This window comes from Salmo salar, chromosome 26 (assembly GCF_965601325.2).
Source record: "Salmo salar chromosome 26, fSalSal1, whole genome shotgun sequence".
Classification (NCBI taxonomy): domain Eukaryota; kingdom Metazoa; phylum Chordata; class Actinopteri; order Salmoniformes; family Salmonidae; genus Salmo; species Salmo salar.
The window spans coordinates 5,239,564-5,260,320 of NC_138316.1; the positions used below are offsets into that span (position 1 = coordinate 5,239,564).

A 20,757-nucleotide genomic window follows, 5' to 3' on the forward strand; every position below is an offset into this window, starting at 1 on the left:
AATGTTTTGTACACTCAGTGTATATTGTGTGTGAGCGTGTCTTTTTAGCATACCTGATAACATCAAGGCTGACATCAGTGTAGTACAGCTTCCCGTCCACGCTGTCATAGTCCAGTGAGATGACGTTGTGCAGCTCAGGCACGGGCACATGCACGTCCGTGTGGTCATTTGTGTCCAGGGAGATGCGTCGAACGCTGACCCGGTTGGAGAAGAGCAGGTAGGTCTCGGGGGAGTCGTCACATGACCTGGCGTCCCCCTTGAGGAGGATGCCGGTGGGACAGGCACAGGAAGTACCGTTGGGGCGGGGCAGACACAGGTGACTACAGCCCCCGTTCCTTCTACCACACTTATTGAAACCTGGGGGGGGGGGGGGGGGTGGTGTGTAAGAGAGAGAAAGAAGCAAACCAAGTCAAACATTTGTTGCAGGAACACAAATAGGGGTAGCAGCAGCATATTAATGGCTTTCATTACATATAGGCAACTGATTCCATTGAAAGTGAAGTGACAGAGGGAAGACTAACAATAAATATAAATACAGGGGACAATGGGAGGATAGAAAACTTGTAAGTGCCACGCAATTCCAAACACACACCAACCAAACAACCTTCCCAGATTTTTTGCAGTGTGTGATTTTCTAAAATGAAATGATCACAAGTAAGGTCACTCCCACTAAGGCCAACTTTGAATGGTTGACGTACCAGGCTTTTATGCGACATTCACAATAGCCTGGGGACGAGGTTAAACCAATGCAAACCCCTACTCACACATTTACATTTAAGTCATTTAGCAGACGCTCTTATCCAGAGTGACTTACAGTAGCGAATGCATACATTTCATTTCATGCATTTTTTTATTTTTATATATTTTTTTGTACTGGCCCCCCGTGGGAATAGAACCCACAACCCTGGCGTTTCGCACACCATGCTGGCGTTGCAAACACCATGCTCTACCAACTGAGCCACAGGGAAGGCCACAGGATACCACACCTTCCTCTCTGCTGTTCCGAGGCCAGTGTGCCATTGATACACTCACTCAGTGGCTTCTCTCTATCCACGGCCTGTATGTCCATGAGCCCGGGCAGGTTGCTGCGTACGGTGATGGTGTTGGCGCCGGTGGTTTTGTCAGCCCGCTGTATGCTGCGGCTCTGCCAGTCAGTCCAGTAGATGTGTGGTCCTAGTAGGGTCAGACCGTACGGGTGCTGAACCGGGGATACCAGGGTATGGCGGTTCTGCCCGTTCAGGTCTGCCGCCTCGATGCGCTACGGGAGGGAAAAACTTTGTTAATTCACTGACTCAATAGGCCGGTTTTCCAGACACAGAATAAGCCTACAGTGGGGGAAAAAAGTATTTGATCCCCTGCTGATTTTGTACGTTTGCCCACTTACAAAGAAATGATCAGTCCATAATTTTAATGGTAGGTTTATTTGAACAGTGAGAGACAGAATAACAACAAATAAATCCAGAAAAACACATGTCAAAAATGTTATAAAATTATTTGCATTTTAATGAGGGAAATAAGTATTTGACCCCTCTGCAAAACATGACTTAGTACTTGGTGGCAAAACCCTTGTTGGCAATCAGAGGTCAGACGTTTCTTGTAGTTGGCCACCAGGTTTGCACACATCTCAGGAGAGATTTTGTCCCACTCCTCTTTGCAGATCTTCTCCAAGTCATTAAGGTTAAGGTTTCCAGGCTGACGTTTGGCAACTCGAACCTTCAGCTCCCTCCACAGATTTTCTACGGGATTAAGGTCTGGAGACTGGCTAGGCCACTCCAGGACCTTAATGTGCTTCTTCTTGAGCCACTCCTTTGTTGCCTTGGCCGTGTGTTTTGGGTCATTGTCATGCCGGAATACCCATCCACGACCCATTTTCAATGCCCTGGCTGAGGGAAGGAGGTTCTCACCCAAGATTTGACGGTACATGGCCCCGTCCATCGTCCCTTTGATGCGGTGAAGTTGTCCTGTCCCCTTAGCAGAAAAACACCCCCAAAGCACAATGTTTCCACCTCCATGTTTGACGGTGGAGATGGTGTTCTTGGGGTCATAGGCAGCATTCCTCCTCCTCCAAACACAGCGAGTTGAGTTGATGCCAAAGAGCTCCATTTTGGTCTCATCTGACCACCACACTTTCACCCAGTTGTCCTCTGAGTCATTCAGATGTTCATTGGCAAACTTCAGACGGGCATGTATATGTGCTTTCTTGAGCAGGGGGACCCTGCGGGCGCTGCAGGATTTCAGTCCTTCACGGCGTAGTGTGTTACCAATTGTTTTCTTGGTGACTATGGTCCCAGCTGCCTTGAGATCATTGACAAGATCCTCCCGTGTAGTTCTGGGCTGAATCCTCACCGTTCTCATGATCATTGCAACTCCACGAGGTGAGATCTTGCATGGAGCCCTAGGCCGAGGGATATTGACAGTTATTTTGTGTTTCTTCCATTTGCGAATAATCGCACCAAATGTTGTCACCTTCTCACCAAGCTGCTTGGCGATGGTCTTGTAGCCCATTCCAGCCTTGTGTAGGTCTACAATCTTGTCCCTGACATCCTTGGAGAGCTCTTTGGTCTTGGCCATGGTGGAGAGTTTGGAATCTGATTGATTGATTGATTGCTTCTGTGGACAGGTGTCTTTTTTACAGGTAGCAAGCTGCGGTTAGGAGCACTCCCTTTAAGAGTGTGCTCCAAATCTCAGCTCGTTACCTATATAAAAGACACCTGGGAGCCAGAAATCTTTCTGATTGAGAGGGGGTCAAATACTTATTTCCCTCATTAAAATGCAAATTAAAAAAAAATCTATTTATAACATTTCTGACATGCGTTTTTCTGGATATTTTTGTTGTTATTCTGTCTCTCACTGTTCAAATAAACCTACCATTAATATTATAGACTGATCCTTTCTTTGTCAGTGGGCAAACATACAAAATCAGCAGGGGATCAAATACTTTTTTCCCCCACTGTAGTCCTGGATTTTAAAAACAATTTCAATGAAGATTCTCCATTCTTCTTCTCCAATAAGAACACAGATTGTCATTTCAGTGGCAAAATGCTTTTGCTATGGTGTGTCCTACTTTAAACATGACCCAGCTGTGGAACAAAAGCCTGCAGTCTGTAGCTCTCAGGATTGGTTGACCTCTTGCTTTAGCTTTTCGGACAGGGTGACTGACCTCTGTGTGCGCGTCAGCCCACAGTAGCTGTGAGCCGGCACTGTCAACGGCCAGTCCGTTAGGCCAGCCTAGGTTGTTACTGATCAGAACCAAACGGTCCGAGCCATCCATCGCTGACCGCTCCAGCTTAGCATGCTCCCCCCAGTCTGTCCAGTACATATACCTGGAGGAGAGAGAGAGAGAAATGAATGTCGCACTGGAAGTCGTTAGAAGACTGACAAAGGAGGGCTAACTATTTCCCAATCTAGGCTGTTTAGAAAGTAAATTCATGGGGTGTAATTCACGACGGGTCAACTTTTATTGACCTGCAAACAAAAATACCTAAAACACACAGGAACTAACTCTCTCACAAGAACTAACAGTCTGCATATGATTATTCAGTACATTGATAGTAAAAATTACATTTTAATTTAAGAACAAGTGCAATATCAGCACTTTGAGCTAAACACACTGCTGTGCACAGTGTACCTGTTAGCCAAACTCTAACTCCTTACCCCATCTCGTGGTAGAGGGCGATGGCTCGCGGGCTGTCCAGGTTCTGCCAGATCAGAACCTTCCTCATGGAGCCGTCCAGGTTGGCCACCTCGATCCGGTTCGTTCCGGTGTCAGTCCAGTAGATCTTTCGACCCACCGCATCCACCGCCAGACCATCAGTGGTCATCAGACCTGGAGAGCGAGAGAAAACAAGAGGAAGGAAAATAAATAAATAAAGAGTGGAAGAAAGGAGCGAATGAGAAAGTTAGGGAGAAGTGAGGATTAGAGGAAGTGTGAGAGAAAGGAGATAAGGGTATGTAGAAGAATAGAAGCTGAAATATTTCAGTGCTACAGGTAATTTGTTTTACAATATAGATGAATATTCCTCTGTAATACAGCAGATAGTACTAGGCTAGTGTCTTTTTTTGTCTATCTGTAATATGATTCAGATACTGTATGTTTTGATTTATGAAATAAAGTTCATTGATTATTTCCCTCACCTGTAGCGATGATATCCTCATGAGCCGTCCCATTGATGTTAGCTCTACTCACCTTCTTCAGTGTGCTGTCTGACCAGTACACTTTACCTGCAGGGGGCAGTAGACACACACACATCAAGGTTAAAAGACATACTGTTAGTCACTGTTAGTCACTGTTCCTCCTTCACTGTTCCTCCTTCAGAGGACATACTGTTAGTCACTGTTCCTCCTTCAGAGGAGGAAGGGGAGGATCATCCTCCTCAATGAAGTTCATAAAAATTGAAATAGTGAAGCATTAAAAAGTCATCCATTATAGATAAAAGTATACTAACTATATTTACGTCACCAGTGACGTGAATATTGTTAGTAGAGTTTTTAATTAATAGTTTTAATAATTAATAGTTTTAATAATAATTTAAAACACACTGCTTTGCAATGAAGGTCTACAGTAGCCTCAATAGTACTCTCTGGGGTAGTACCATGGTTTAGCCGGAGGACAGCTACAGTAGATTCCGTCCTCCTCTGGGAACACTGACTTCAATTCCAAATCTAGGAGGCTCATGGTTCTCACCCCCTTCCATAGACTTACACAGTAATTATGACAACTTCTGGAGGACGCCCATGAACCTATCAGAGCTCTTGCAGCACGAACCGACATGTTGTCCAGCCAATCAAAGGATTAGAGAACAAATATATTTCTTCATAAATGAAGGAGAAGCGAGCTAGCTATATTTTGTTGTATTTTTTTTTCACTTTCTCAGCTAATGAATGCAGCTAGCTAGTTTAGCCTACTCAAACACCCGGCTCAAACAGAGAGGGATGCTATGTTAGCTTGCTGGATATGGTTATCCAACACTGGAACTCTTCCAAATCAAGATAAGCTTTTGGTTTTATAAATGTATTGCAACCGGGGCTCGCCAGCGTAACTGCTAAACTGCGTGATTGTAGCAGGTTTACTAACGCGTTAGTTCTATGTTGACTATGACATTAGCTAATATGGTGACAACGATGTAGACTGTGTGTACCGATTAGCGTTAATGGTATGAAGGTTTGGCTTGGAAAGGTTTTTTCGCCTGGTCACAGACAACTAATGTGTTGTGCAATGAAGTCCACAAGTGAAGGGAAAAGGAGACAGGAAGACAGCGTAAATGAGAGAAAGAACTTTACAACGAGCAAAGTGATCATGCTGTTTGTATGTGGCTGCTATGAAAGTGAACTGTGTGTGCGGGTGATCAGGGGTGTATTCCCTCTGCCGATTCTGTTGAAAAATGTTTCTTAAACAGAAGCAAACAGAACGAAACGGGGATCAACATACCTGAATTTGTCCAATAGAAACTCTCGTTTGCAACTGCTGGACAAATGATTACACCCTAGATCAGCTAGATGTAGGGAAGAGTGTGCAAGGCAGTATTGAATGCGTCATTCACTGTCTGTCACCTTGATTACTAAAACATTTATCTCGACCTATGTGTGGTAAACTTTATTCGTAGGATACGTTGTAGAAACCTCATGATGGCTATTGGTAACATTTTTGTATCATGTAGTAGCCTTAACCTATGATGTTAAATTGAGCTGGATGAATGAAATATGAATGACAGTCATCCAATATGCTGTAATAGAAATAAGGCCGTGCTCATTGAAAAAATATTTTGCTCCCTCATCTTAAATGGCACCGACCACCACTGGTGCACATTCAGATCACAATTAAAAAATGACACTTTTTTGTCAAAGGACACTGATGATGAAGCCCTTTCGGGCGAAACGTCTAGTCTGAAAGATTGAATACATTTTATTTATTTTTACTGCAAAACCTAAGTGCAGACCTTCCTCATTTTCCTGTTCATACCACACTGAGATTACAGAAAAGCTGAAACACACGCACAGACGCACACACATACACACCCTCTTTAGGGTCCACTCCGATGGCGATGGTGTTTTTCATGGATCTGTTGACAGCCAGCACCACATCAGCAAAGTAGGGGATGTCCAGAGAAACCATCCTGATATCAGTCCGCCGTGCAAAGATCAGGAAACTACTCATCCCTACAACCAAGACACAGCACTGTCAGTATGGAGAGTACAGGTTATGGAATAAAACCACCTTATATTTTGGAATATGATGAGGTTATACAGTTGAACTAAGCTTATGATACATTTGTAAGTGATATTCTTTAAGAATCAACGGGCTGTAAATACTGTATCGCAGCTTGGGTCTTGATGGTGAAGGTAGTAATTAAAGGAATGTCAGCAGTAACGTTTTCAAGATAGACAGTACAAAGAAAAGAGTGTTACGATAATGCAAAACACATTATTATCACAGTAAGATTTTTACTGAAAGTGCTCCATCTTGAAAACTTTACTGCTGACATGCACACTTGTTGGGACCATATCAACAGCGTACTAATGAACAAAATACTAAACTATGTTTTTTTTCTCTCCTTTAAATCAAGATGAGATAATATTTTTTTAATATTAATCAACCATTGTTATCAATCTACTTGTGGTATCTTGGAAGACACTGTTTATTTACATCAATATCTCTGTAGTTAATTGTTTAAGGTGATGAGATATATGGTATAGTGTTGTTTTTGTTCTTGTTTTTTTTAACCTTTATTTTACCAGGTAGTCATACTGAGACCAAGGTCTCTTTTAAAGAGCCCTGAATTTCAGAAAATACAAAATGCAACAGAAACAGAACAAGGTCATAAAACATAAACAAATTCATCAGTAATAAGGTCCTCAATCAGGTGTCTAAAGTGCCCCGGAGGCACCAAAACATACAATGCACCATGGGTTGTTGTACAATGGATATTGGTAGTATAATAATATTATATTGATGCTATGCTACCGTGTGTGCAGGTCTTTCCGTCCAGCTGAAGGTTGATGCCAGTAGGACAGGTACAGCTGGAGCCTTTTGTCAGTGGAGCCAACAGACACAGGTGACTGCAGCCCCCATTATTCACCGCACAAGGTGTCCGTACTAGAGAGTGAGGGACAGAGGGGGGAGAGAAAGCAATATATAATTATTCAACATGAAAACGTAAGATGATAGTATATGTAGCCCACTTACAAACTATTGCAACAATGACATATATGTCTCATTCAATTAACAGTTGAGAGTTTAAAAATGATCTCAAACACAATTTAACCGGGCGCCCCAGACTAGAGCCTCCATGGCCATGGGGTCTGTGCAGCAGGCTGAACGTTTGACATCCCTACTTATCAGTGCTGCTTCAGCCTGGTATGAGCCCCAGGTGCTTTTTGCCCTCTGAACCACGTATCTAGGATCAGTTTACCTGGCCCCTAATCCCGCTAGTGACAGGGAGGGACACTGGACCTGGTGTTGTGGGTGGAGGTCTAGTATCTTGTAAAAAAATACTCAGAGGGCCAACAGGGCACGTACACACATGCACACGCACGCACACACACGCACACACACACACACACCGGTGGTGCGGTAGCGGTGGAACATATGAATATCCATGAGGTTCTCCAGGTTTTCGGCGAGTGTCTGTCGTCCCAGGCCAGTCATTTTGTTGGCACACTGGATGCTCTTGGACTGCCAGTCTGTCCAATAGAGCTTCTCCTCATGCAGAGTCAGCCCAAAGGGGTGGGGCAACTGACTGCCAATCAACACCTGGACACCAATGGAGGGGAGAGGGGCGGGGGAATAAAAATATTAGCCAGTCTTCTGATTCACAGAGTAAAAAGTCTCACTTGATTAAATACCCATCCAACATACAAAAATAGGTTGAAAATAAGCTAAAACTTGTAAAGACTATCCCTTCAAGACCACCTCACCTGTCTGTCTGAGCCGTCAAAGTTGCCAAACTCGATGGTCTTCATCCCGGCGTCGGCCCAGTACAGGCGCTGTGTTTGGTAGTCAATTGCCAGTCCGTTAGGCCATGTCAAGTTGGAAGAGATGATGACGATACGGCTGGATGCGTCCATCCCTGCCTGCTCTATCTTAGGACTCACACCCCAGTCTGTCCAGTACATATATCTATGGTACTCAGGGAAAATCATGCATCAGTAACCTGTACATGTATGTGGTATGCACAATTCATCTGTACACTGTATGTTCAGATTAGGTGTCTGTGGTAAACAACAAAGTCCATGCAGTGCTAACTTTTTGGGAGGACACTATTGGACTGCTGGAAAAAAAGGTGTGTTTACACGCTACTCTGTAAACTACTTTCAGAGGTGTCATTGGACATCTGACGCCTGATATTGACCCTTGACCTCTGACTCACCCTCCAATTGGGTCAACCACGATGTCCCTGGGTCGGTCAAGATTCTCCCAGATCAGAACGGTACGCATGCTGCCGTCTGCATTAGATACCTCGATACGATCTGTACCTGATCTCACACACGCACACACACAAGCACGCATACACTCACACAATTAATTATTGTTTGTACAACAAATTACTCAATAAAGACTGGTCAATAAAGACTTCCTGTTAGTCTATAGCTGACATGATACACAGTGGTACAAACTTCAGTTTGTACCACTACCCTTTAGTAATTTAAATCTAGAACACGGGAACAGTTAAGGTTTCTTACCTGCGTCGGTCCAGTAAAGTTTGTTGGTCACCCAGTCAATAGCCAGACCGGCTGGACTTTCCAAACTGGTGTCCACCACCACCTGACACACACAATAACAACTAATTTCAATACAGTACAGTAACTTAATTGAAATACTCCCCCATAGCGACAAAGTCAAACAGCTGTAAAATGAACTGTGATACCAGACTCTCATCAATAGGTGGCGACATTTGGTTAAAAGTAAAGTGCAAGGGACTTTTCTCAATACTCTGATCTCATCAGCTAAAACGATTCCCCCAAACAATTGTATCTTACCAAGGATTAGACCAAACATCCACCACTATTACTGTTTTCTTCTCTATTACTAGCTATTTTACTTGTAATGATCTTGATGGGTGGTTGTCTCACTTACTTTAGTTGAATGCACCTTCCATTGTACAACAAGTGGCTCTAGATAAGAGCATCTGCTAAATGACTAACTAATATGGGAAATAATATTGTGAAGAACTGACCTCCTGCCTTGAGCCGTCCCATTGGGCGCGGTTGATGGAGTCGGTGGTGACGTCCGTCCAATAGATGAAGCCCTCCTCGGCGTGCCAGTCCAGTGCCACGGCGTTGCGTACGTCGGCCAGCGGGATGACATCATCCGACATGTCCTCGGTGTCGAAGCTGATTCGTCGGATGTCCGTCCTTCGGGCAAAAAGCAGGAACTTGTCAAGACCTGATCAAAGACCAAAGGTCTTCTGTCAGTGCTCTAGGTTTAACAACGGGGTCATCACAACACACAACACACACCAAGGAACCTAACTAAACTAACACATGCTACTAAAGGGCAATTTTGCCACCTTTCAACCTCATATTCATTATCTCCAGCACCAAACTAGTGTCTACATATGTGAAAACAGCTAGGTAAGAAGAAAGGTCCTAAAAATGCTACTCTGTGACTTCACAGGGTAGGATTAAAAGTAAGAAAAACTGTGATTTTCAAAACCTTTAACGAGCTTCTAGCAATGTTTTAACTTTATTTTTTTCTATAAAACACAAAAATATGCAATTTTCACATATGTAGACACTGGTATTGTGCTGGGGATAATGAAAATTAGTTTTAAAAGTGGTGGAGTTGCACTTTAACATTAGCTAACTGGACTGAAAATGTAATTAGCAAACATTGAGTTTATATTTAGAATAAAGATATGCCTAAATGGACACAAAAATATTTACAACTCTAAATAATCACATTGAAATGTAAACAAATATTCTAGCATTCTACCTAGAGCGTGTTCTTGTAGGCCAGTAAGTATACTCACTCAGGGCACAGTTATGCTGGTCCACTTTCTTGAAGCCCGTGGGGCAGTCGCATGTATAGGTCTTGTTGCCAGGGAGACAGAGGTGGCTGCAGCCCCCGTTGTTGGTCCCACATCGGTTACGCCCACCTGGAGAAGAGGGGAGGGGGGAGAGGTTAAAAGCACTCTGTGAGTGAGTGTGCAGGTGTGTTACTGACTAACAGAGTGCATCTGTGGGTGGTGTGTGTGTGTGTTTGTATGTGTGTGTGAGTGCGTTTGTATGTGCACGAAGGAGCATGTGTGTGTATTAGATTGGATGTGCGTTCATGCATGCGTATCAGTGTGTGTTTGTGTCTGACTGACCTGCGGGCTGTCTCTGCGGGTGCAGTGTGTGTATATCCATGGGGAAGTGCAGCTTGTTTCTGATTATCTCCTGGTTCTTGCCCGTGAACTTGTTGGCACTGTTGATGCTCTTGGTGTGCCAGTCTGTCCAGTAAAGGCTATCCTCAAATACCGTGATGGCAAATGGATGGGGCAAGCCTGGATGGAGAGAGTTAGACAGTGTATTTAAAGAAGCATATGTTGTCTTTATTACTGAAACACAAGAACAACATTGGAACATTCTCATTGACCCTTTAAAGGAATTAGACCAAGTGGTATAGAATGAGGGGGGGTTACATGATTTCAAACAACAAGCACCCATTGGAGCAGCAACTAAATCAACACACAGCCACACACAAATCCCTAAACAGTTCCTCCACAAACTAAAACAAAACACCAAATAAAACCAATCTGGAGTAAAGGAACAATTATGTTCAAAGCAAAATAGCACAAAGTTGGACAAGATCTGATTCCTCACACCATTAAATGAGGACGAGTTAATGTTGTTGTCTTTTCAATTGTGTCCCCTATTGTATTCAGCCTTAATCAGAGCTGGTTGGAGTTAGCCTGTTTCTTATTAGCCACTCGCTAATGACATAAGCTTTGGGAGTTTAGTGCTAGCTCTATAGATTTCTTCTGAGAAGAAGTCCCTGTTTGACTACTTGAAGAAAGGAGGGAGGGATTGATCAAAGAAAGGAAGGAAGGGAACAATGATTTGGTCGTTTAAATAGGGCCACAGTCTTTGGTGTAGAACATATGTGGAACACTTCCATACCATTGTCCCTCTATTCATTCATTAGCCCAGCTGAAGTGGCCCTATTGGCCAGATTGCCTACATTTTTGGCGAAGCACAGAGAACCTCAGAGAATTCTTAATACGCTCAACTGATGGATGGAAAGAACATCGTTTTTCCCCTTGTTTATTTCTGTTGGTGGTGCACAGTTTGTGGTGAGCTTGCTGCCATAAAGGTCTTACACAGGTCTAGTATTTTATACCAGGGTTTTACAGTGGGGTGTAACTGAAGAGTGGTGAAAGACCAAACCTGGGGAGAGAGGATTAGATATTACCTAACTCTTAATGTAAACGAATATTCAGATACATACTTAAAGTATCATACCCCTCAGAAAAAAACAAAATAACATTAGCTTCAGGGAAAGATTGGTATTTTTCGCTTTCTCTCCTGTTTCTCCATCTGTATATCTTTTTCTTTAGGTCTCCAGGTGTGTGTAAGATGATACTTGGTGTGTGTGTTACTGATGTTATCTTCAAGGAGACACATGGTTAGACATGAGTGTGAAGGGGAGTCAGAGTTGGGTTGACGCTCTCCTCTCTCTTTCAAGGGCAGCTAGCAGGAACACTGGTGGTATGTGGGCCTACTCTCTCTTTTCTGTCTCTGGTCTAAGGGACAGCTGGGCCAGCAGCTGTAAGGCAACAGGGAATCTTCCATGGGGGTCTACCCTCCACCCACATGTAACCTCTCCCCTCTCTGTCCCCACTCTTCTCCTTATCTCCCTCACTCGCTCTATTGTCTCTTTCTCTGTCTCTCCCCTACCTCCTTTTCACCCCCCACCCTCCAAAAAAGCCCACATTTTCATCCCTCTCTGTCCCCACAACATCCCTCGCTATACGCCCCTCTCCTATTGTCTTCTTTACTGCCCACCCCGACCTCGCCCCCGAAGGTGCACAGGTGTGCTCAGAGGATAAGGGTGTCACCCACATCACTCACCAAATACCATGACAAAGGACTGGCATGTCTCCAAATGTTTCTCAAACGACCACACACACAGAGATGCACACATACACACAAAAAAAGGCATGCATGTGTGCACAAACACACACAGGCACACACACAGGCACACACACACAGGCACACACAGGCACACACAGGCACACACAGGCACACACAGGTACACACAGGCACACGTCCCATTTGTTCTGCCTGTTGTCTGAGCAAACAGAGGGCCTAGTGGAGGTACAGGGCAATTACAGGTTTTTATCCCGAGAGCACACATCAATAAAGGCTGCTCACACAGGGCTGGACAGGTACCCTCTACACCCCTGTCCTCCTCCCCCTATCACCCCTCACGCACCCCTCCTCTTCTAATCAAACACTCACACAGGGCAGTGGGCAACCCTCCTTTTCCTCTCCTAAAAGACATTCCTTCTATTCTCCCCTCCACTAAAGCCACTTCTTCTTGTTTGTAGCTGATAGGAGTTGAACCAGGTGTGGTCATTCGCTGTAATAGCCCATCCATGACAAGGATCGACGAGTTGTGCGTTCCGTGATGCCGTGCTGCACACCACTGGTGTACTGCACCATTATTTGTCAGTTTGTGGCTCGCCTGTTAGCGTGCACGATTATTGCCATAGTCCTTCGACCCCCCTCATCACAAGCTGTTTGATGGAAGTTTTTTGTTTGTTGCACCATTCTCAGTAAACTCTAGACACTGTCGAGCGTGAAATGCCCAGGAGGGCGGCTGTTTCTGAGATACTGGATCCAGCGCGCCTTGCACCGACGATCATACCACGCTCAAAGTTGCTTAGGTCACTCATTTTTCCTATTCTAATGTGATTAAATAATTAAGACAGACAAATGACTCAAGAGGGAGCCAGAGATCAAGATAGCCTAACCAGAAGAAAAAAAAAACTGTTTCCGACCCTCCTCCTTCAGCTACTGCTGGCCTTTGCAGATTCTGCCATTAAGCTCCTGATGTTGCCGGTAATAGGCTACACCAGGGGTCGTAACCTTTTCCATTTGGAGTACATAATAAACTCGCCGACCAGTTTATTAGGTACAGTGAGTCAGTGTGGCCGTGGCTTGTTCTGTAAAGCATGCAGGCAGACGGGCATCGAGGCTAGGGCTGATCTATCACCTCTGTTTTTAGATGGACACTGAGGAGGACCTCCACTCCTGTCTCCCTTTGTTACGACCGAGTGCTGTTCTACACCGCTTCAAGACTGTTTGATTTGCCTCTGCAGAGCTGGAATTCTCTCTGCCCAGTTGGAATACCAAGCGGAATTGTGGCTGTGGCGAAGCTAATGGCTGTGTCCCAAATCACACCCTATTCCCTACATTGTCCACTACTTTTGACCAGATTCCTATGGGGGAATTAGGGTGCCCTATATAGGGAATATGGTGCCATTTGGGACGAAGCTCATGGCTCCCGCTCTCCCCATAAACAGAGGGCAGCTCAGCTTTGATTTCCAGATTGGGTGAGCCAGCAACGCTAGGCCCAATCAGCAGGCCGGGGGGGGAGGGTGGTGGGTGAAGTGTGTCAGGAGTGGTGATGATCCACCGAACACTGATCTGCACTTGTCATAATGTCATATCTCCCACGGTCTCACACACACACTAGCACGCACAATCACCCACACCCTTGGTTCCAAGTCACAATATTTATGCATTCATTGCTGTGTGGATGTGAGTGTGCTGTTTTTTTGTGCAATTTAACGATCATACCACGCACACTCTTCCCCACAAGGTATGACAGAGGAGCACTAGTTTTCCTCATCTATATCATTGCTGTTTGAACTATCTGATTGCTCATTTATTTTTGTATTTATTTATTTCCACCAAAGAAAACAAGTGATAGACAGCAATACAGATTTTTATTTTTAAATAATGTGTGTGCACGTGTGGTTGGAAGCCCAAGGGCTTATATGAAAACCACCCCACCAAAAAAAAACTATATACAATACATAAGTAAAAAAAAAACAAGGTTTGTTAAAACTAATTATAAATGTATAAATTCATTGATAGTAATCATGAGAAGAAAAAAAATATATATATACATATATATGTTTGTTTTGTTTAAATGTGTGTGTGCATGTGAGTGTGTGAGAGTTATGCTATATGTAGGAGATGACTAAGTAGTTTTGTTCATCAGGCTGACCTCCAGACTTTACTTGAAGTTAGTTATTGAGGGATGATGATGTTTTGGCAATGTGAAGATAAGAATCCCAGAGTATGGTACCTCTATATCTGATAGAGAATTGACTATGTGAGATGTGGCAGTGGGGAGGATGAAGTGTCGTGCGTTATATAGATGGTTTTCAGAATTAACCTGGAATAATCCATTGAAGGTTTTAGGTAAACTGTCTGGGAGGTATGACTATTTGTAGATAAAAGTGCATAATTGGTGTACTTTAATGTCGTAAATAGACAAGATATAGAGTTTTTTTAACAAAGGTGCAGAGGAGTAATTTGTGTAGGTAGGAGCAATGTTCCCTCTAAGCTGTGTGCGTGCGTGGGCGCAGAAGAAATATGAGCCTGCACAGAGCAGGCACGAGATTCAACTTCGAGATTCAACTTCACTTCAACTTCGCTCTACTGTGGGAATTGTTATCGAATCTATGCAATATTAGCCACTTTCAATGTAATATACCAAAATAAAATGATCTACGCAAGATTTCGTATACAAAACTAACTGTGCAAGCGATTTTCTTGTAGGCAGAGTGCATTGGAATAGGATTCTACTGCACTGACAGGCAAGACTCAGGCCCATACTCTACACAGACCAGTGTGTCATAACCAATCAGAGCTACAGTAGGCCTATATGCAAATAGCCATTGCCATATATGGATCTGTACAATTCACTTTGAACTGGACTGTGTTTAGGCTACAGTATGAGCGGTCATGAATAGATGCGCTTGTTTTGAGATCAGTGAGAGCTGCATGTAGCCACATGTTCATATTCTTTGCTAGTGAGTGAGTTATTACCCGAGTTATTGCTAATTTCTAGTCAACAATTTGGGAGTGGTTGCTTCCAACAAGAGCACAAAATGTGTGCATTTCTAGCCATCTTTGAAAAGCTAGTCAGGTAAAGAGCTTTTTTATGTCTTAAAGGGGAAGTGATGTATTTTGACACGGTCTTGAATAAGATAAGTACCCAATAGGCAGAACGTAGCATAATTTGTCTGATTCTCTGTAATAATGGTATGGGAATAATAATGAATTTTATTATGTAGAGTGGTTTCTTCCATCAAACATTTTCAGTCACCTTCTTGTCTGAAGGACAAGTGGATAAAGCAGGTTAATGTCAAGCCCTGCATGTTTTTTTTCTCCAAAAGTCTCATGGAATGTAGGTATTGAACATGACACATTGGCTGCTATTGTAGGCTGAATGATAGAACAGCTATTTTCATGTTAAAATGTTACGGGGTGCGTTTTCCTACATTGTTTTTTAAGGTAGGCCATTCTGGTAGGCCTACATTATGATCAAATAGCCACAGTAGCCTACTTGACCACTTAAAACTGTAACTTAAAGTGGGTATAACCTCAGTGTTCACACTAAACATGCGCAGGACTTTGCACAACATTTTCACAACTTTCAAGTTTGCGCTCAGTGCCGAAACAAATTTGAGGGAACATTGGGTAGGAGGCATATGTACTGGCCCAGACAATATTATATAAATAAGATATGGGTAAAGTAATCTATTGTATAAAGTTAGGAAGCAAGCTTGATGAACCAAATCACTAATCTTTCTGATGATACCAACAGATTTTATCAATTTGCATCGGACAAATTGAATATGATCTTTCCAGGATAACTTTCATCAATTAGAACTCAGAGGAATTTAGTGGATGTGACTGGTTCCATTTAATTCACAATTTTTTTTTTTACAATATGTATTATTCTTACTAGTGAATACAATAAAGTTGGATTTTGTTATATTTAAAGATAATTTGTTTATCTGGAACCATTCAGAAAATATGACTTCATTAATTAGTGAGATAAAATTCTTGTGTGATAAAATCAAATTGGTATCATCAGCAAAGAAAATGGGAAGTACAGTAGAAAACACAGCAGCAAGGTCATTGACATAGATTAGAAATAACAGGTCTAATTATTGAACCATGTGGCACGCCACAGGATATCTTGGCCCTGGTAGATGCACAGCTCTTTGCATAAACATATTGATCTCTATCATAAACTTAACTATATAGCCAATTATATGTATAATCATGAAAACCGTAATTATGCAATTTAGAAAGTAATATTTCATGATCAACCGTGTGAAACACTTTGGATAAATTTCAAAAAGATGCCGAGAGCGTATTCATTGTTGTTCAGGGCTGTAAAGATTTTATCCACAATGATGACAATTTATGTTTTTTAGTTCAGTTATTGTTAATAATTGTCAGTTACACGATTATATGATTATTGTGCCCGCCCTACTCCGCTATACTTTCTCTTTTCTGCATCATCTGCTAAGGCCACTTTCTATCACTATCAATTTCAAGCTTCTGCCTCCAACCCAGGGAAACACTTCTCCAACCTCCGTAATCCTCTTTGCAAACAACTTTGTCAACCACTTTGAAAAAAGACGGCTGACGACGTCCACTCCTCATTCATGAGCCCAGGGATCCCACTCACACAGAACTACCTTAGGCCTTGACCTCTTTCTCCCCTCTCTCCAGATGAAATCCTGCGACTAATGATATCCGGCCGCCCAACAACCTGCCCACTTGAGCCGATCCCCTCCTCCCTTCTCCAGACCATCTCTGGAGATATTCTCCCGTTCACCACTTCCCTCATCAACTCATCCCTGACCACTGGCTGCGTCCCCCCTGACTTCAAAATGGCCAGTCGCTTCCCTCCTTAAGAAACCAACACTTGACCACTGACTTCAAACTACAGACCGGTATCCATTCTTTCTTTTGTTTCCAAAACACTTGAGCGTGCTGTCTCTGACCAACTCTCTTGTTATCTCTTTCAGAACGATCTTCTTGACCCTAACCAGTCAGGCTTCAAGACGGCTCATTTAACTGAGATCACTCTCCTCTGTGTCACAGAGGCTCTCTGCTATGCCAAAGCTGACTCTCTTCTCTGTTCAAATTCTCCTAGATCTATCCGCTGCCTTTGACACTGTGAACCATCAGATCCTCCTCTCTCAGAGTTGGGCATCTCAGGCTCTGCACACTCCTGGATTGCATCCTACCTGGCAAGTCGCTCCTACCAGGTGGAGAGGATCTGTTTCTGCACCAAGTGCTCTCACTTCTGGTTTCCCGCAGGGCTCAGCTCTAGGCTCTCTCCTCTTTTCTCTATACACCAAGTCACTTGGCTTACTCATATCCTCACATGGTCTCTCCTATCATTGTTATGGGGATTACACTCAAATACTCTTCCGTTACCCCCCTTCTGACACCCAGGTGGCGACACGCATCTATGCGTGCCTGGCAGAGATCTCAGCTTGGCCCACCACCTCAAACTCAACAAAACGGAGCTACTCTTCCTCCCGGTGAAGGCCTGTTTGCTCCAAGTCCTCTCCATCACAGTTGACAACTCCACAGTGTCCCCCTCCAAGAGTGCAAAGAACTTTGGCGTGACCCTGGACAACATCCTGTTGTTCTCTGCAAACGTCAAAGAAGTGACTTGCTCCTGCAGGTTCATACTGTACAACATCCGTAGAGTACGACCTTTCCTCACACAGGAAGTGTTGCAGGTCCTAATCCAGGCATTTGTCATCTGTCGTCAGAGACCTGGCAGTGTGTTGCCAGGACAAGAACCTATCCCTCAATGTGAGCAAGACAAAGAGCTGATCGTGGACTACAAGAAAAGGTGGGCCGAACAGGCCCCCATTAACATCGACAGGGCTGTAGTGGAGTGGGTATAGTTTCAAGTTCCTTGGTGTCCACATCACCAAGAACTATCATGGTCCAAACACACCAAGACAGTTGTGAAGAGGGCAAGACAACAACTTTTCCCCCTCAGGAGACAAAAAGTTTTGGCATGGGTCCCCAGATCCTCAAAAAGTTATACAGCTACACTATCAAGAGCATCCTGACCGGTTGCATTTCCACCTGGTATGGCAACTGCTCGGCATCTGACCGTAAGGCACTACAGAGGGTAGTGCGTACGGCCCAGTACATCACTGGGGCCAAGCTTCCTGCCATCCAGGACCTATATTCTAGGCAGTGTCAGAGGAAAGCCCATAAAATTGTCAGATTCCGGTCACCCAAGTCATAGACTGCTCTCTCTGCTACCGCACAGTAAGCGGTACCGGAGTGCCAAGTCTAGGACCAAAAAGCTCCTTAACAGCTTCTACCCCCAAGCCATAAGAATGATGAACAATTAATCAAATGACCCCCCCCCCCCCCCATTTGTTTTTACATTGCTGCTACTCTCTGTTTATTATCTATGCATAGTCACTTTACACCTACCTATATGAACAAATTACCTCGACTAACGTGTACCCCCGCACATTGACTCGGTACCTGTACACCCTGTACATAGCCTCGTTATTGATATTTTATTGTGTTACATTTTATTTTAGTTTATTTGGTAAATATTTTCTTAATTCTTTCTTGAACTGGTTAAGGGCTTATAAGTAAGCATTTCACGGTAAGGTCTACACCTGTTTTATTCGGCACCTTTTACAAATAAAGTTTGATTGGAATTGTGAGAGTGTGTGTGTATGAATGGCGGGTAACAACCCAATTGCACATTAGATGACGCTTTGGCAGTATGGATGAGGCTAGTATGTTGATATTTATTGCTTACTGCATATGTTTTTACTAAACAATATATGATTAGTACACAGTATGCACTTTTATTAAGCTGTAGGCAAGAACAATTTCAAACATGGCCTGTGTGTGTGTCTGTGTTTGGTTCTCTGGTGTCCTTACCTTGGCTGATGACGGCCTTACGGTTCCGTCCGTCAAGGTCAGCTCTTTCGATGACGTGATGCTTGGCGTCCACCCAGTACATACGGTGCCCGGCGTAGTCGATGGTCAGCCCGTTGGGCCAGAACAAGTGGGTGTCGGCGATGACGCGGCGGTTTGAGCCGTCCATGTTGGCATACTCGATACGAGGAGTATTACCCCAGTCCGTCCAGTAGATCTTACTGATGGGGTGGAAAAAGTCAGGGAAACTTAGGGTTAGGTTGTCATTGTCCAACAAAAAGATTGGTCACATATCATAGGACAAACACCATTCAGACCTGGGATCAAATAGTACTTGTTTTCTTTTAAATAATTTAGCTGCGCTATATTAAGTTTTCCTGGTGCAATGGAACCAATGCAGTAGTCCCATAAGTGCAAACCCCGCCCATCTGTCACTTCATGCAGGCTTATCAAACTACGTTCAAAGTATTTGAAAGAAAAAAAATACTATTTGAACCTAGGTCATTCATAGCTGTGTTATCAAATACTACTGATGTCAGCTGTTTGATGTCAGCCATTTGAATAACTTTAAAATGGAACTGATGAAGGTCACTGACACGTTCGCCATCCCGTTTCCTGTCTTTTAATAATCTATATTCCTTGGCTCTCAGCATTGATAGCCAATTTACCAATCATCCTCTCAATTAACATATACAAATTAGCTATTTGATGAGCTAAATTAGTAAATTAGTAGTTTCCTACTTTTCCATGATGCTAGAAGAGGTTTTAAAGCTTCAAACTGTCACTGTGGCATAATAGAGGCCCACCAGAGGGCAATGCCACCCTTATTTTGACGTAATTCCTGTAATTGCTTGTTTAGGTTCCACCTTCGAAGAATGACAGGCTACTTATAAATATATATTCACAAATTGCGGTGGGAAAAAACATTTTGGTGATTTCCATGTGGAGTGGCAAAACATCAACAAATAGGGAACTGACAGTTGTCAGTGTAGCTAGCTAAAATGCTAACCTTAGCAAGCTGTTATGCTAACCTTATGTTTTTTTTTTTTAACTACACCGTATTAAACTTCACCCCAGATGGAAACAAGTATCATTGACCTCGCCATCTATTGTTATTTCCAAAGTTTTGGCATCTTCCACAACAGACAAGCATTTTTCTACATTGTAATGGACACAGTGTAACCTTTGGTAAGCAGGCTTCGGCAGCGGTGCAGCAAAGCCAAGTCAGCCCGTGCTCATGGTTCTCACAGGGGAAGTTAATAAATGATAGGCTATAATGATTTTGCTCATGATGCACGTTGCATCGGACACGAAACACCAATACAAATGTAACAACCGCACAACAAAATACATAAACAAGTTCCTTGAATTTTGCTTCGCGGGTGCCTGTTCATTATAGGACAGACACTTGTGGTTTAGCTGCACCAATCAAAGCAGTGAAGGGTGTTGTGAAGCTAGACTTTAGTTGTCAAAACCATTCATCTTGGGTCGACGGTGGGAGCAGGGTTGCAAAATGCAATAATATCACCCAATTATACCATTTATAAAATGGTCATATATATATATATATATATATATATATATATAGTACCAGTCAAGGCAAAGGGTGGCTGTCATCAAGGCAAAGGGTGGCTACTCAAATATAAAATAGATTTTGATTTGTTCAACACTTTTTTGGTTACTATGTGACTCCATGTGTTATTTCATAGTTTTGGTGTCTTCATTATTATTCTACAATGTAGAAAATAGCAAAAATAAAGAAAAACCCTGGAATGACTAGGTGTGTCCAAACTTTTGACTGGTACT

At 43.3% G+C, this 20,757-nt stretch overlaps 1 protein-coding gene across 5 annotated transcripts in view; it reads right to left on the reverse strand.

The window, feature by feature from the left end:
- LOC106587054 (low-density lipoprotein receptor-related protein 4) overlaps positions 1 to 20,757 on the reverse strand; it is a 274,954-nt gene that overhangs the window by 44,916 nt on the left and 209,281 nt on the right. For all 5 annotated transcript variants that reach the window (XM_014174937.3, XM_014174938.3, XM_014174936.3 and 2 more), the window contains exons 14-28: positions 18,955 to 19,172; positions 10,308 to 10,484; positions 9,969 to 10,094; positions 9,174 to 9,382; positions 8,680 to 8,761; positions 8,367 to 8,472; positions 7,915 to 8,116; positions 7,561 to 7,750; positions 6,962 to 7,093; positions 6,016 to 6,156; positions 4,135 to 4,221; positions 3,655 to 3,826; positions 3,161 to 3,323; positions 1,033 to 1,258; positions 54 to 357 (exon numbers count right to left, since the gene is read on the reverse strand). In XM_014174937.3, the coding sequence (XP_014030412.3) occupies positions 54 to 357; positions 1,033 to 1,258; positions 3,161 to 3,323; positions 3,655 to 3,826; positions 4,135 to 4,221; positions 6,016 to 6,156; positions 6,962 to 7,093; positions 7,561 to 7,750; positions 7,915 to 8,116; positions 8,367 to 8,472; positions 8,680 to 8,761; positions 9,174 to 9,382; positions 9,969 to 10,094; positions 10,308 to 10,484; positions 18,955 to 19,172 (2,535 nt within the window). The remainder of the gene's footprint in view (positions 1 to 53; positions 358 to 1,032; positions 1,259 to 3,160; positions 3,324 to 3,654; positions 3,827 to 4,134; positions 4,222 to 6,015; positions 6,157 to 6,961; positions 7,094 to 7,560; positions 7,751 to 7,914; positions 8,117 to 8,366; positions 8,473 to 8,679; positions 8,762 to 9,173; positions 9,383 to 9,968; positions 10,095 to 10,307; positions 10,485 to 18,954; positions 19,173 to 20,757) is intronic.